Genomic DNA, 15416 nt, shown 5'->3' on the forward strand with positions numbered 1-15416 from the left:
TAAAGGAGCTACATGCAAGTTTTTGCTATTGCTACATCACCAACAGCTTTTTACTCACCAGCCTAGAAGAAACGGGGTAAATTCAGCATCAAACTTCATTTCTACATTACAACAGGAGCTGTCTCCAGAGACAGAAAGCAACGCCAAATTAGATTCTTGTTTGCTTCTATTTCTATCAACACTTTCCAATACCGAGTCACTGTAGCGTCCAGTCTGCCCTGAAGAAGTGGCGCTGCTCGGACGACGTATTATAACCTGTTGTGGTACCACTTTACAAGTTATAACACTGGTAAAAGGAGCCTTATTATAAAGTGTGAAACAATTATTAATTAGATATTAGTAAAAGGCGTCTTATAGTAACTTATTAATAAATGCTAATGCTCCTTTTACCAGTTATAAACGGTAGTAACTCATTAGTAATATTAATGAGTAGTAAGCATTAACTTGATCTTGCCAAATAGTGAGCCTGCATCAATGTAAGAAAACAGTGTTAGAACTTGTTTATAATTGTTTATTTATGATTTATAAAGTGTTAACAAGCTAATTAATAAACTAGTTATAAACCATTTATAAATTAAATATATAAATACCATGACCCCGATCATTCATTTTATTATTTACACATGTGCTTTTCCTACTGTCACATGTCACAAAGTGTCCGTCATAAGACAAGAAAAATTTGTATTATAGACTTCTTGTATATCTGTTAATGTGTGCAATACTTGGAAGAAAACGTAACCACCGTAATAATGAAGTTAATGCAGCAGTAAGCGGAGGAAGCCCCCGCTCCTTCACAACAACAGCAGTTCTCCCACAGGAGCTGGGAGGTTGTTTTGTTCCCTGAAGGTCACGCCACTCTTATCTGAACGCCAACTCTTCCGGCCCTTTGTAACTCTCCTCACTGCAGCTGGATAAAATCCTCCATTGTCAGACTCTGACTCTGCACTGATGTATTGCAGTGAGTCGGTGCTGTGTTTGGCTGCTCTCGTTGCCAGAGCTTCCTGTCATTGTGACCACGCCACAGGACTACCCAAATTACCCTCCTCCTATTGGTTCTTGTTGTTGGGTAGATTAAGTCATGGCTTTCTGTCAGTTCTCCCTGTGGATATAAATCACAACAAATGAAGAGCAGGGTGCTGTTTGTGGCGAACATGCTGCAGCTCGATGAAATATGTACCTTATTGCTTTCCGAATGTATGTGAAAGCCACAAGTCAACATGTGAGAGGAGGAGCGAGGAGACAGACATGTAATCTGCTGTGATCTGTTTAGCTGCGGGGGAAGGTGCTCCCACCAGCACAGCTTTCACGGCTCCAGCGATCCTGCTGTTACATAACTGTGTGTTTGAGCTGGTGTGTAGCATGTTCTGCGTCTCAGGCGTGTGCTTTGCATTGCACCACTGCATAGCGCTCATACCCCCACTCGCCCTGCCCCAGCTCCAGTCCTTCCTCCCTGTCCCACACACACACGCCAGCGGTGCTTGGCATGCCTCCCCCCACACACACACACACACACACACACACACACACACACACCCCCGCAAGGGTTATGTAACAGCCTCCAGCGAGTGCTGAGCCCACCGCCCTGCATGTCTCACTGTGTCAAGATGCTGACTTAGCAGCTCTGCAGGCCAAAGCAGAAAGCATGCTCCTCAGTGGACCGTACCAACAATCACTGTCCGGTCGGGGGGAGGGGTGGGGATTACTGAAGGTGATCTGTTGTTGCAGCAAATCCAGACTAACCTACTGTAAATGTACTGTACTGAGTACGCACAGTAGTGTCCGCCCGACTGTTCCACGCGGTCCGACCGCAGCAACACAACACACACGATGCTGCCGACGTCAAGACGGACTCAGAGGGGCAGGAAGTGTAAACTCGATGTTCAGAAGCTTCAGAATAAAACATTAATTTCTGTCTTCAATTGTTAAATTAGGAAACACTGAGCAATGAACATTATACTTACATTTTTTATAGTAATAACTATATGTAAGGTCTATCTGCATTTAATTAAGGACAGTATAGATGGTTATGGGATATTTATCTGATGCTTTTCTTCTTTATAGACTGATCCTGGCTGAGGAAAACAGTGATGCATTGTTCCCTTCAGCCCTGATCTGTTTTCTGTTCACACTAATTACAAATGAACCAAGATGAGTAATTATTAAGTTAAATGGACTGACAGATAACTTCATCAGGTCTCATACAAGAACGTTTTCGTCTCTTTAAACACCACAGTCTGTAACTTCTGCCTCCAGAGGTCTCTCAATCAATACAATAACAAAAGATGGCGTTGGGTGACGTCATGAAATAGCGCGGGATCATGGGAGTTGTTGTCTTCACCACCATCACCGTAAGCTCCTCCCGGTTTGGATTCCTTCAGTGGAAAAAAAAAAAAGTTTTAACCCTCTGAGGTCGACGGATGTTTCTATTCATATCTTTGTGGTAATAGAGCGTGGAAATATGGTTCAATGTTGATAAAATCTGTGGACTCTCAACTTTCTGTTTCACATTCTTGTGAGATTGTACATGAGTGAAAGCCGCAGCTGGAAGGCCTCGAAGCAGGCCTCTAAAAATTTGGTGAAAGCAGAGTGAGAGACAAACGCTTCGACTCCGTGATATTACAAAATCTCATTTAAGGCATTTATTATACATTTATCTACGATTTCACTCATATATTTTGTTTGAACTTGAGACTTTGGTAAACAGATTTAAATTCATCCACATCAGTAATTTGGAGAATTTCAAAAAACGTTACCGCGGTTACTAAATAATCTAATACATCAGTTTGGAGATTCTTCCTTAATAGTTGACAATCAGCAGACGGATGGTATAAATATAACAGCAGTTTCATGCTACAATCACGTGTCTGCAGCCTCACAGTCCCGTGATTGTTCTGATCTGCTTTCACACAACAAACAAACAGCACCGGAGCTGGACTGGAACTGGGCCGAGAACGCTCCTTCTCAAGTGGCTGCCGTCCAGGTTTTTAAGCCCAGACCGGAGTTCAGATGACAGCTTTCCCACCGGCCTCAGTGAGCTGGACCCGACAGGCAGACGCACCAGAGTCTGTCTGAACCGGACCAAGCAGGTTCAGCATTTAACCCCTCGGAGGTCTGAGGGTATTTTCTCAACATTATTTCTTAAATTCACCTTTTAAAAAAGGTTTCATACAACATGATGCCCGAGCGTTTATACCACAGTCTTCAGAACCACCTCAGCTCTTTCTATAATCTATAATTTGGCCCAAATTCTCCAAATTACTGATGTGGATGAATTTAAATCTGTTTACCAAAGTCTCAGGTTCAAACACAATATATGAGTGAAATCGTAGATAAATGTATAATAAATGCCTTAAATGAGATTTTGTAATATCACGGAGTCGAAGCGTTTGTCTCTCACTCTGCTTTCACCAAATTTTAGAGGCCTGCTTCGAGGCCTTCCAGCTGCGGCTTTCACTCATGTACAATCTCACAAGAGAATGTGAAACAGAAAGTTGAGAGTCCACAGATTTTAACCATATTTCTACGCTCTATTATCCACATCAGTAATTTGGAGAATTTCAGTTTTTCCAGTTCATCAGGTTTTGGGTCAAATTATCTTTTTGCACATGAGGGTCAAACAAAGTTTATTTACAACACATGGACTATAAATCCTCCTAAAAAACAGAACAAACTGGATTGAAATGTTGAAATGAGATAATAGCTTTGAAGCTCCTTTTCCTTATCACTTAGAGAACTGGACCAGCTCTGATCGTCACGGCTGCTTTCACACGACTCTCCTCCCTCCCATCTTGTCGTGCGCTTCCACTCCTGTTTCTGTTTCTGTTTCGTCTTTTTATTTCATCAGAAACATGTCACTTGCTCATTTTGCTTCTTCAGAGGCCCCGACACTCTCTCTCTGCTGTGTTACAGGACACTCCAGAGGTAATAACTGCGTTTCAAACAGCAGACATGAATGTGTTCAGGCCCGGCAAATTAATTCAGCGAGGCCTGTTTGAATTGTGAAAGAAGAACTGGGAGCCTGAACTCGCTTTTGTGTTTGCCGATCGCTGCGTGTCTTGTTGTGGGCGTGAATAATAGACCTCATTAGCGGTGCTGTTTCTATAGCAACAAGACGTGTTTGCCAGGCAGATCTGAGTCCGGTGAGCCAGAGGGTTCACGTTCACATGGACACCCGGGGAGAGTCGACAGGCTGTTTGATGACAGGCGGATAACTGCGGTCGGAGAGAGGGCGACACACGGACCGATGATTAAATGTGCAGCGTCCGTTTGTGTGATGTCACCGCGTGATTCAGTGGACAACGCAGTGCACATAACCCAACGTTATATAGAGGAAGTGTAACTGTTAGATTTTGATCCTCTCCTTGACCCCTGTGGTGAAAGTGCCCGGCAGACTCCCTCATGTTGCTCATTTCCTTCCAGTATGAAACCAGTATGAATTTAAGAAATAATGTAGAAATTGAGAAAATAACCTTAAAACCTCAGAGGCTGTGGTCAAAAAGTCAAAATAATCTCCTCTCTAACCAAATCTCCTCGACCTCGAGATCGAGAAAATACCCTCAGACCGGTATCTGCTGAACCACCCGGCAACGAGCTGCAGGCAAAGTTTGAACACAGTTTAACAGAAACGTATTTCCCTCAGGAAAGGATGGAAAGCAAATTCGAGTTAGAAACAATAGTAAAATAGTAAAAGTAAATATTGGACTTATATTAGCCAAGTCGCTAGAAGCATGACTGCAACTGAATGCTAATGCAGCTGTGTGTCTGCCGGATGTGTAAAGTGGCAAATGTTTACTAACAAATGTTTACTAACAAATGTTTACTTCCAATAATAAATAATATATCAATATTGTGTTTTCTGCTTGGAAGTGGCCCGAAGCCTTAAAGCTGCACTCGTCTGCATGTAGCGGCTCCACTGAGAAACCATCGTATCTTTCAGCTCCATCAGCTGGTGAAACATAATGAGGCGTCATTGATATTTTTCCCTCAGGAACTGGCGGAAAAAGGAAACCGGAGCAAAACCGGAGCTAACGGCGTCATGTGATCCATGTTCACGTGACTGTGTGTAACATGAGAGAGAGAGAGAGAGTCACTGTCAGCGACAAACTGCGGTGCAGCTTCATCGCTGTTGTTCATCAGCAGCTGATTTTAGGGAAAAGATTTGTCAGTGTTTGATTCCGTCTTGTTCCACTGACTGCAATAAAACATATATGAAGGATACAGATTCATAAGAAAAGAGTAAAGAAAAAAGATATAAAAAGTCAAATTAATTACTAAATGATTTGGTGGAAAGAGTAAAAGGTTTAGAATGATTTAAAATCGAGATGTTCGAAGAGTCCTAGAAGCTTCATATGTCACAAGCAGGTCGGAGATATTTATATTACAGTGATTTATACACAAGCAGCAGGACGAGTGACAGGTCGGCCAGTGTGAGGACTTTTAGTGAAAGAGAGATGCCGACCTGTTTAAATAAAGGATGTAATAATGATATTAATGATAGCGCACACCTCACACAGAGCAGATGGGGCTGTATTTATCTGAGCCTTTTCAAACGCTGCCGTCTCCCGTCGATTTAGGTCAGTGTGCTAACGCAGCTTTTACTCCCACGAGCTTCTTTCTGTTTACTACAAGTTCCTCACCCAGAAACCAGACGAACACGGCACAGGTGTGTGAGCTGCCGATTCCACAGCAGTTTTAAGTGCACGCTCGCAAAAAATGGCTTGGTCACGTGGTCGTGTGGTCGTGTGGTTCAATAACCAGAGGGACATGGCCGCTGAACACATGCGGCACAGACGGAGGAGAATCACTAATAAAAGCGGGTGTGATACAGGAAGTGTGTACACTCATGGAGCCTCTTGGTTTAAAAGCGCCATCTTAACATTTTCTGTGTCTCCTCTAGAAACCGGCGAACATCCTGGTGATGGGGGAGGGTCCCGAACGAGGAAGAGTCAAAATTGGTAAGACTGAGAAAATGTTTCTGCGAAGTGCTGGGCTGTAGATATTACCGTCAGCATGACAGTGGAATCGATGAGTCTGTTGACCTGTTTGAGTGTCCGATAGCGGCAGTGCTTAACCTTCTCTGTGAGAGGTCGACAGGGAGCCCAGATCAGTGCTGTTGCATAAGCCAGCTGGCCAGGGGACTGTTGAAGGGTAACGCTGCAGCGCTGGAGTCTATTTTTAAACTCTGTGCACCTAGTAATAGTACGAGCTGCAACTGGACCCTCTACAACTGCTGCTGACAAGGATCTCTCTGGACGGAGCGACTGTTACTGCACAGGGCCGGTCCACAGAGAGATTTGACTCGTTAAAACTGCACACCATGAAGTAACAACAGGATTTAGACACGCTCATGTTCACCTGTCAGACTGGTTTGATCACTTTTCACAAAGGAACCTTCGAATAAAAGAGATGTAAGATTTAGGTCAGGGGTGAGTTCATCTCAGGAAACCAGGGCCCAGATTTATGAAACTGCTAAAAGTGAAACTTTGGACTTCATTTAAATATAAATGTAAAAACCCTTCACCTCCGACAAAAGTGAGAATAAAAGCTTCAGAAGTCTGAAGTTGATTGATGGTAGATGTTTGATGATTACAGATCAGAGGTGAGCACAAACCTGCTGAGAAGTTTCTCTCTGATTGTGTAATATATCTTTAGACGAGATGATTACACGGTAGCTTTTCCAGCTCACGGCCCATTTGCAAATTTCAACCGTGTCGGCGGCCCACACCCGGCGCCATGACAATAAGGAGGCCTAATAATAAGAGTTCTTTTAGCACGCCATCAGGTAGCAAACAAGTAGGTGATGTGTGTGGACTGGCGGCAAATTTAAATGTTTTTATTTATTTATTTTATTTTATTAGTTTACTTTTTATAGGTGATGCAAAATAAAGAAAACAAAGAAAGTGAATCATCACATGACATGACATGATGGCAGCCAGAGAACAACTAACAGCTTTTTATTATTGCTATAGATTTAGATGATTAGAAAATAATTAAAAACACACGCACATATTTATTTATATATATAATGTTTAATTACATTTTTTACTGTACTGTTTTGTAAAGGTTGGAAACCACTGAGATAGACGTCAGGGTAAAGACATAATGACATTAGTTATTGTGTTTTCCATATTAATAGTGGTTTATAAGCACGACATGAATGTGTAAAAACCTCTGCTGTGTCAGGAGGTGTGATCGGCCCGCTGGCGTCTTCGTTAACGACACCTCTCCTCTCTTCCCTGCTCGCTCTAGCTGATATGGGTTTCGCCAGACTCTTCAACTCTCCCCTCAAGCCGCTGGCGGACCTCGACCCCGTGGTGGTGACGTTCTGGTACAGGGCCCCCGAGCTCCTGCTGGGGGCCCGGCACTACACCAAAGCTATTGGTGAGTACAGGGGTCACGTGTGCAAAGAAAGCCCTGCGTGTGTGTGTGTGTGTGTGTGTGTGTGTGTGTGTGTGTGTGTGTGTGTGTAAAGCAGCCATGAACATACACGTCTCTCTTGGACTTGGATCCCTGACACTTTGCGTGAGTGAAGCCGGTGTGTGGTCGGCGTGGCAGCTGCAGGATGTGTAGGTTTGTGTTAGCGTATGGATCCAGAACAGCAGGTGAGGTCTACCTGTCAGCCAGCTGTCCCTCCAAGGTCTCTCAATGTGAACAGGAATCCACCTTGCTGGTTTACAAGGTCTGAGCCCCACATGACCAGTAATCATCATCGGTATGAAGCGTGTCTGCCTACATGTCTATATTTATCATTCCAGGAACATGTCGCCACACCGGTTCACACTCTGAGCACCTACTGTGTCTCAGGCCTCCTCTGTGTTTGTGTGTGAGGTGTGAAAGAGTCAGATATAGAAACTGTCCTGTGTGTTTAACCCTCTGAGGTCTGAGGGTGTTTTCTCCGTTTCTACATTATTTCTTAAATTCACCTTTTAAAAAGGTTTCATACAACATAAACCTGAGGGTTTATACCACAATTTCCTATTGGAATTGCTTCGTTTATTATTTATCCTGAATGAAAATCGCCTTTTTGAGGCTTTAAACATTCTGAAAAAGTCATGACACTTTGCACACGCATCAGGCCTCGTGAAACTTTACATGTTTTATGGGTGTCGCGCATGAGTGTGGCAAAATGGCTCGATAGCGCCACCTACAAAATTTCAACGAGGCACTACTCGCCTTGTCTTTTACCTACATATGTGAAATTTGGCGGGCACGTGTAACATGCCAAGACCTACAAAAAAGCGTCCTGCACCTATACCCTAAACCTGACAGGAAGTCAGCCATTTTGAATTTACTGTGTAATTTTGGCGCTGTTTTTGCAAATTAAGGCCGTCATACAACAAACAAACATAACAAGCTCCTCCTAGAAAAATCAATCAGATCGACATCATACTTGGTCAGTCTGATCTTAAGACCTTTTCGATGCTAAATCCAAAAGCTTGTCAGTTTTCGTCGGAGGATTCAATGTTACGCCATGAAACAGGAAGTTATAACTCAAATACAAATTGTCCAATCTGATCTAAACTTCACGTTTGATGACACTGTGTGTGTGTGTGTGTGTTTGTGTGTGTGTGTGTGTGTGTGTGTGTCCATCAGATATTTGGGCAATCGGCTGCATCTTTGCGGAGCTGCTAACGTCGGAGCCCATCTTTCACTGTCGCCAAGAAGACATCAAGACCAGTAACCCGTTCCATCACGACCAGCTGGACCGGATATTCAGCGTCATGGGTTTCCCTGCAGGTCTGCACAAAACTGCAACTACACAACTACACAACTACATCTACACACAGACGTCACCACCCCCGCTGCGTTAACCCTCCTAATGTGTTAGAAAAGAAAAGAAATTAATTAACAAATAATGAAGTTACTTATTATCCATCCATAAATATAACAAATATGTTCTTACTTTGAGTTTTGATGATCCTTAGACCTCATTTAACTTAAAGTCTGCAAATCGGTTTTAGGTTAAAATAGGCAGTTGATCTATTTTATTGCTTATGATGAAAAGAACAGTTAAATATATTATCAGACTATGAGAGGCTGATGATAAGAAGAACAAATTAAAGGTATGTTTCACTCATTTAAACTTGAAACACACCCTCAGTTGTGGTTTCACATTTCAAACTATACAGATCAAATATTTCCACGTAAAGACGAATGAGCAGGGAGAAAGAAGAACGGCTTCTGGCGCTAACGCTAAACACAAAGCAAACAATTCAAATGATCAGGGAGAGCAGCTTTTTACCCCAGAGACGGTTTGGGATCGTCATGAAGTAAATTCACTCAAGCGGCAATTTCTTTTCTAAATGACTTGTTGTGTTAATTCTCTCAAGTGTCATGACATGATCTCATGACAGATCAATTAGTACGTTAACAGATCCAGAAGTTTGCAGTGTCAGAGAGTTTCAGTATAGAAGCAAATCAGGTTCCACGAGTCGCTGCCGGTGACGATTAAAACAGTTTTAATCACAACGAAAAACAGTTTCTGTCTGTAATGTTATCTTTTATAATGACGTTTCATCATCCCCTACATGGTTACATAAAACCTACAGATGTAAATAAAGGAGGACAAAATAATGTGACAATAAAATGATAAAATAATGATGGTATATTAAATAACTTAAAATGAAATAAATGTGACAGATATAGCACACTCCAACGTGATTTCAACTTTTTAATGTAACGTAATGTAACATAATGTAACGTAATGTAATTTTATGTAATTTAATGTAATCATAGTCAAAGTTTCACAGTTGATTTAAAGACGCCCTGTGGAGTTTCCTAGCAACAAACACAGTTATGTTTACAGTCACTGTGTGTGTGTGTGTGTGTGTACATGTGTGTGTATCCGTACGGTTAACAAACATGTTGAGTACATTTCATCCTTGTGAAATATTTGCAAAGGCAAATTTCTAAACATTTGAAACCTACATTAAACAGTAATTCACACACACATTTACAGCGGAGTGTGTCGCTGCCTCTGGGGCGTTAGCAGCGGCTCTAGAACAGTTGGTCAAATAGTCTGAATTTTTACGAGAATTAAAAATGATGATGATGATGATGATGATGATGATGATGATGATGATGATGATGTTGAGCCAAAAAAGGAAGTTTCTCCTTATTTGTGAAACCTAAAGTAGAACTTCACAGGATGCCCCACGTTCCTCATTTTAAAGCTTCTAATATTTCTTCTCTAAAACACACACACAACCTAAAATTACAACTTTGTTCTCATTATATTATGACTTTATTATTAAGTTGTGTGTGATCACTGCACAGTCAGTGATCTCGTTCCTCACAGTCTGAATGTTTAGATTCATCAGCTGTTCCTCGGTGACAGGAAATCAGGACCTTGTTTCCTTCAAAATAAAGTCACATATGTCCCCATGTAGCAGGACACTCAGAGAGAATGGGTTTAAACCAGTCTGTTCATTTTCTGTTAACACTGGTCAAAAACAAAAGCATGTGCAGTTAGTTAGCAGTTCACTGTTTGTGTTGTAGATTTTATTGGATAATTCCATTTTAAAATCAATCTAAACTCAATGACCCATAATGAAAAAGTGAAAACGCGTGATGTTACACTGGCAGTAATGTCAAAGATAATTCAGTTTTGGAAATGATTTCACGTATTTTTTATTTTCGTCGTTAGCGCGGTGTGAAAACTTTCTGTAAAGACGCCGCATGACGTTATTGTGTTTGTGCGTTTGCGTTGCACAGATAAGGACTGGGAAGACATCAGGAAGATGCCGGAGTACCCGACTCTGCAGAAGGACTTCAGGAGGACAACGTGAGGAGACGCTGTGATGATCTGACATCATCAGAAACTCACAAACGTGTGTCACTAAGTGTGTCGTTGTTTCTCTCACCTGACAGGTACGCAAACAGCAGCTTAATCAAATACATGGAGAAGCATAAAGTCAAACCCGACAGCAAAGTTTTCCTGTTGGTAGGTGACAAACACACAAACACACACACACACACACACATGCAAATGAGTGAACGTCTGAATTTTGCAGCAGGTGAAAAGCCTATTTGAGTGTTTGTATGTTGTCGTACTGCTCCATGACTCACGGCCCTGAAGGATGTGAGAGTGACGTGTCAGAGTTTAGTGGGTAAACATGTAGAAACCCTGTAAACAGATCACAGCTGTGTGTCTATATGAAGTTTTTATTTACCTGCATTGGTCAACACTCAAGTCGCATTGTCAAAACTCCTCGCAAAGTCTGTGTGGGACCGAACTGTGAATCACTTTTCACATTACTTTCACACAAAATGAATTCCAACGACCACGATCTTTCCCAAATCCATGAACTCTTTTCTCATTCACACACTTAGTTCATCATAGTCATTATATTTAATACTCACTTCACTTCCTGCCAGGTTTGCAGAAGGTGATTAAGGTCGGGTATCAGACCTGGGCAGTGTGGGACGTTGACCACGAGAAGCTTCTCTGTTGTTCTTTCTAAAAATGCAAATGAACTCCTCAGACCTGAGCGCCAGCGCCGTGACCTCACACTCGTTCTGTACGCGTGTGTGTTCTCTGTGTCTTCAGCTCCAGAAACTCCTCACCATGGACCCCACCAAAAGAATCACGTCGGAGCAGGCGCTGCAGGACCCGTACTTCCTGGAGGACCCGTTACCGACCACCGAGTGAGTCTTAGTGAACTGTTGCAACAGGCTTCGCTTTGTCTTGACGCGGCAGAAGAAAAACAGGCGTGGAGTGGTTCTGAGGAATTAGTTTTTCCCTGTGTCCTGGTTGGTTTATTAGAACCAGAGCTTCACAGTATGTTACTGGAGAAATGTTTCAGTCTCTGACTCCTGTGTCTTTGTCTCTAGTGTGTTTGCCGGGTGTCAGATCCCCTACCCAAAACGAGAGTTTCTCAACGAAGACGAGCCGGAGGAGAAAACGGAGAAGGTAAAAAATCCAGAGTCACAGAAAATAAACTCACATTTCCACGCAGCCTTTTTAACATTTCACCTTCTGCAGCAGCTTTCACAATACAGAGACTTTGATAATGAAGTTATCTGTCCCCCCTCCATGCAGCCTCTTAATGACCTGTGTTGAGCCTCTGTCGGTCGCCCTGTGTTTCCGTCTGCAGAACCAGACTCAGCAGCACCAGCAGACGACAGGCCAGACTCAGGCCCAGAACCAGCAGCAGACCACAGCCCAGCAGGCGCCCTCTCAGCAGAGTTCTGCCCAAACAAACGGCACCACCGGAGCCACGGGGGCCACCGGCGGCGGCGGTTTACAACACGGCCAGGACCAGGGGCCGCCCAACAAGAAACCTCGAATCGGGCCCTCTGGGGCCTCCTCAGGCACCGGGGTGCTTCAGTCAGAGTACCAGGTGAGTAGGAGTTTACACCTGCAGCTAACACTCAGAGAACATCGTTTTCTTTAATCCGAGAACATTTATACACGTTAAGTTATTTCACTTCTCAGTGACAGAAATTCAACCCGAGTTTAATTCTCCACCTCTGATGACGCAGTGCACCTCAACCCACATCCTCCAAACGATCCTCCGAGCTAGGTGTTCCTAATGAACTGCCGTCCGAGTGACTGTAGCAGAGGCTGCGCGTGAGACAGCTGGTCGCTGTCAGGCCTCAGCTGATGTATAAATAAACCAATTGAGTGGCCTGACATACCAGGAGGGCGGCGAGCTGTCAGCGTCCTACTTTTCCCTCATTGATCCCACATCCCCCCCGTCCCACAGACCATCACACACACACACACACACACACACACACACACACACACAATGATGCAATGTTGAAGTGGAGACATGTCATCAGTTCAGCTCGGGTCGTCACAGCTCAGACTCCCGTCATGAATCAGCTGAGTTCTTGTGATGAGACGACAGGTGACCGTCTGATGTCTGTGCTGATCCAAGTGTTTATAGTGTCACACGTCTGTAACTTCTGCCTCCAGGGGTCTCACAGTCAGAACAATAAGAAAAGACGACGTTGGGTGACGTCCTGAAATAGCGTGGGATCATGGGAGTTGTTGTCTCCTCCCGGTTTGGATCCCCTCAGTGTCAGTGGTTCAGGAAATCAAACAGACCCGGTGATTATAACCATTAAAAACACTGAATGAAGCAGTTTCACTTTAAAAAAAAAAGTCAGTGATTCACCGACGCTCTTCAGTGACACAGGACAGGACGTCTCCAGCAGCTGAACTGTCTCACTTTTCCTCAGCTTGTTTCTCTGATAACTTCAGGTCCAGATGTCCGACGACATGTTTATGCAATTTTGGAAAAGATGACATGATTATGATGGAGAAGTGATGCAACAACTGTAATAATGCAATGCTGAGGTCAATGACCTCTCAAGGTCACCAGAGGTCAAATACAAACTGCCTCTATGTCTGAAATAAAACCTTGGGGTATATAGATAATATGTTGTTTTGCCTATTTGCCCCACTAATATAGAGCTAGAGCCAGGACACGATTAGCTTAGCTTAGCTTAGCTTAGCTCATTATTAATAAGGGAATTGATAAGGGAATCAGATGTTTAATGGCAGTAACACCTGCTCAGGTGAAGATGTCTCTGCTGCTCACTGCTGTTTTCTCTCCGCCCTCCCCTCCGTCTTTCCGTCAGCACTCTGGCTCCCGCCTTGGTTACCAAAGCAACGTCCAAGGTTCAACTCAGCCCCAGAGCACCATGGGATACTCGTCGTCATCCCAGCAGAGCTCCCAGTACACCCACCAGACGCACCGTTACTGAGGCTCCCGGTCACTCCTGAACCAGCAGAGGAGTCAGCTCCTCCCCCTCCTCCTCCCCCTCCTTCAGACACCCCTCAGCAACCTCGGCAGACGTCACCGGGCGCCCTCGGCTCCCACGTCCTGGGACTTCCCTCTGTGCATTACATCATTCCAAGTCCCCCATCCTCCTCCTGCTCCTCCTCCTCCTCGGCCTCCCTCATCTCCTCTCACCTGACGGCCTTCACTGGCGCTGTAACATGAAGGCAAACGAACATAGGAACCAAAAAAAAAAAAAAAAAAAAAAAATCGTGGCTCATCAGGCTGGTGAACCGTCGATAAAAGAACTGAAAATAATGTAAGATAGATGTGAAGGCGTCACACACAGACTCAGATCCGTGGCACTTACAAACACGACGTTCCTCACCAGGAAGAATCGCAGCTGTGTTCATACATGTACATTATATTATAGCACCTTTTTAATTTGAGTTCTGTTTTTTTTTCTCGCTTGTTTGCTAGAGTTTTCAAGTTTACCTTGATAGTTGATGTCATTGTAAATATTGTTACATATGGAAACTACCAGATGAAGCAGAGGAGGGGAAAGGCCTCCACTGTCATCTCTAGTGTACTATCACCTTGGATAATCAAAGAAAGGTTGGAGCTCACTCAAGAAGGAAAACAGATCCAGAGTCAGTGTTTCTACACAGAAAAAAAAAAAAATCAGCTCTGACGCTGATGCGATTGCAGGGAAATATTCAACGCGCAACTTAACTTAATCCTCTTCTTAGAGGGTTTTCTGTATTTAGACCTCTTTATCTAGATTTGGATTTGGAAAGTAAGAACAGTAGTTGTTTTCTTTCTACAACTCGCAGGGTCTGTGTCCTTCAGAGGTAAGAAGCTTCACTTCCTCCCGCCGCCTCTCGTTGCAGCTCCGGAGGGTTTTGATGGACACTTTGCTCTGACACCCGTCTTCTCGTGGACCCGTTAAGACTTTCAAGGTTTCTGAACACGACCGTGCACATAAATGTACAGGGCAGCTAACAGTACAGCCCCCCCCCCACCCCCCGCCCCTTACTCTTATACGCTCCTTGAGACTGTAACTGCCTGATGTCAGATTGTTTTTTTAAGGTTTTATTGTTATCATTGATGCCCTGTGAGTGTGTGTAAGAGTGTGTGTGTGTATGTGTGTGTGTGTGTGTGTGTGTGTGTTTTTTATGCATGTCGTTTATCCTTTTACTTACTAGAACTGCACTGACTGCTGAACCAATCTGCAAAGAGCTGGAACAAATGCTGGGGGTGAGTTTTGTCGCCCTCCTGCTCTCTGACCCTCTGACCGTCTGTCCGAGCGCTGACAGACGTCTGACGGACGCCGGGCCACGTTCAAAGACAGTGGGTGCGTTTTTTTAATACACGCCTGAAGTGATGTAAAACGTGCACCGGCCCTGCAGCAAAGGATTCACTTTTTTTATTTCTTTTCCAAACAAAAAACCCCCCAGTAACATCAAACAGAAAGACATGAACAGAAGAGGTAACGAATAATAAAACTTAGAAAATAATCATCCAGCTGCATCAGTCCCCGTCATGTGTACTGCAGTGCCTCTGCTCCTTTCACGTCTCCAGCAAATGAATCTGAATCTCGCCATTTTACAGGGAGTCCAGTGTCCCCTTGTGATCCTGTAGGTGATTAACCGAGTCTGCACTTCCCCTGATGTCGTTCACCAGGAC

At 43.8% G+C, this 15416-nt stretch overlaps 1 protein-coding gene across 1 annotated transcript in view; it reads left to right on the plus strand.

Annotated features, from left to right (window-relative positions):
• cdk19 (cyclin dependent kinase 19) overlaps positions 1–13966 on the plus strand; it is a 38429-nt gene extending 24463 nt beyond the window's left edge. Inside the window, exons 5-13 of the mRNA XM_022737921.1 lie at positions 5897–5954; positions 7249–7380; positions 8593–8736; positions 10714–10783; positions 10870–10942; positions 11549–11646; positions 11833–11911; positions 12096–12341; positions 13591–13966. Coding sequence (XP_022593642.1) covers positions 5897–5954; positions 7249–7380; positions 8593–8736; positions 10714–10783; positions 10870–10942; positions 11549–11646; positions 11833–11911; positions 12096–12341; positions 13591–13716 — 1026 coding nt within the window. The 3' untranslated portion in view covers positions 13717–13966. The remainder of the gene's footprint in view (positions 1–5896; positions 5955–7248; positions 7381–8592; positions 8737–10713; positions 10784–10869; positions 10943–11548; positions 11647–11832; positions 11912–12095; positions 12342–13590) is intronic.
• The last annotated feature ends 1450 nt before the right edge of the window (positions 13967–15416 follow it).

This window comes from Seriola dumerili, unplaced genomic scaffold (assembly GCF_002260705.1).
Source record: "Seriola dumerili isolate Sdu_G_001 unplaced genomic scaffold, Sdu_1.0 BDQW01000025.1, whole genome shotgun sequence".
NCBI lineage: Eukaryota > Metazoa > Chordata > Actinopteri > Carangiformes > Carangidae > Seriola > Seriola dumerili.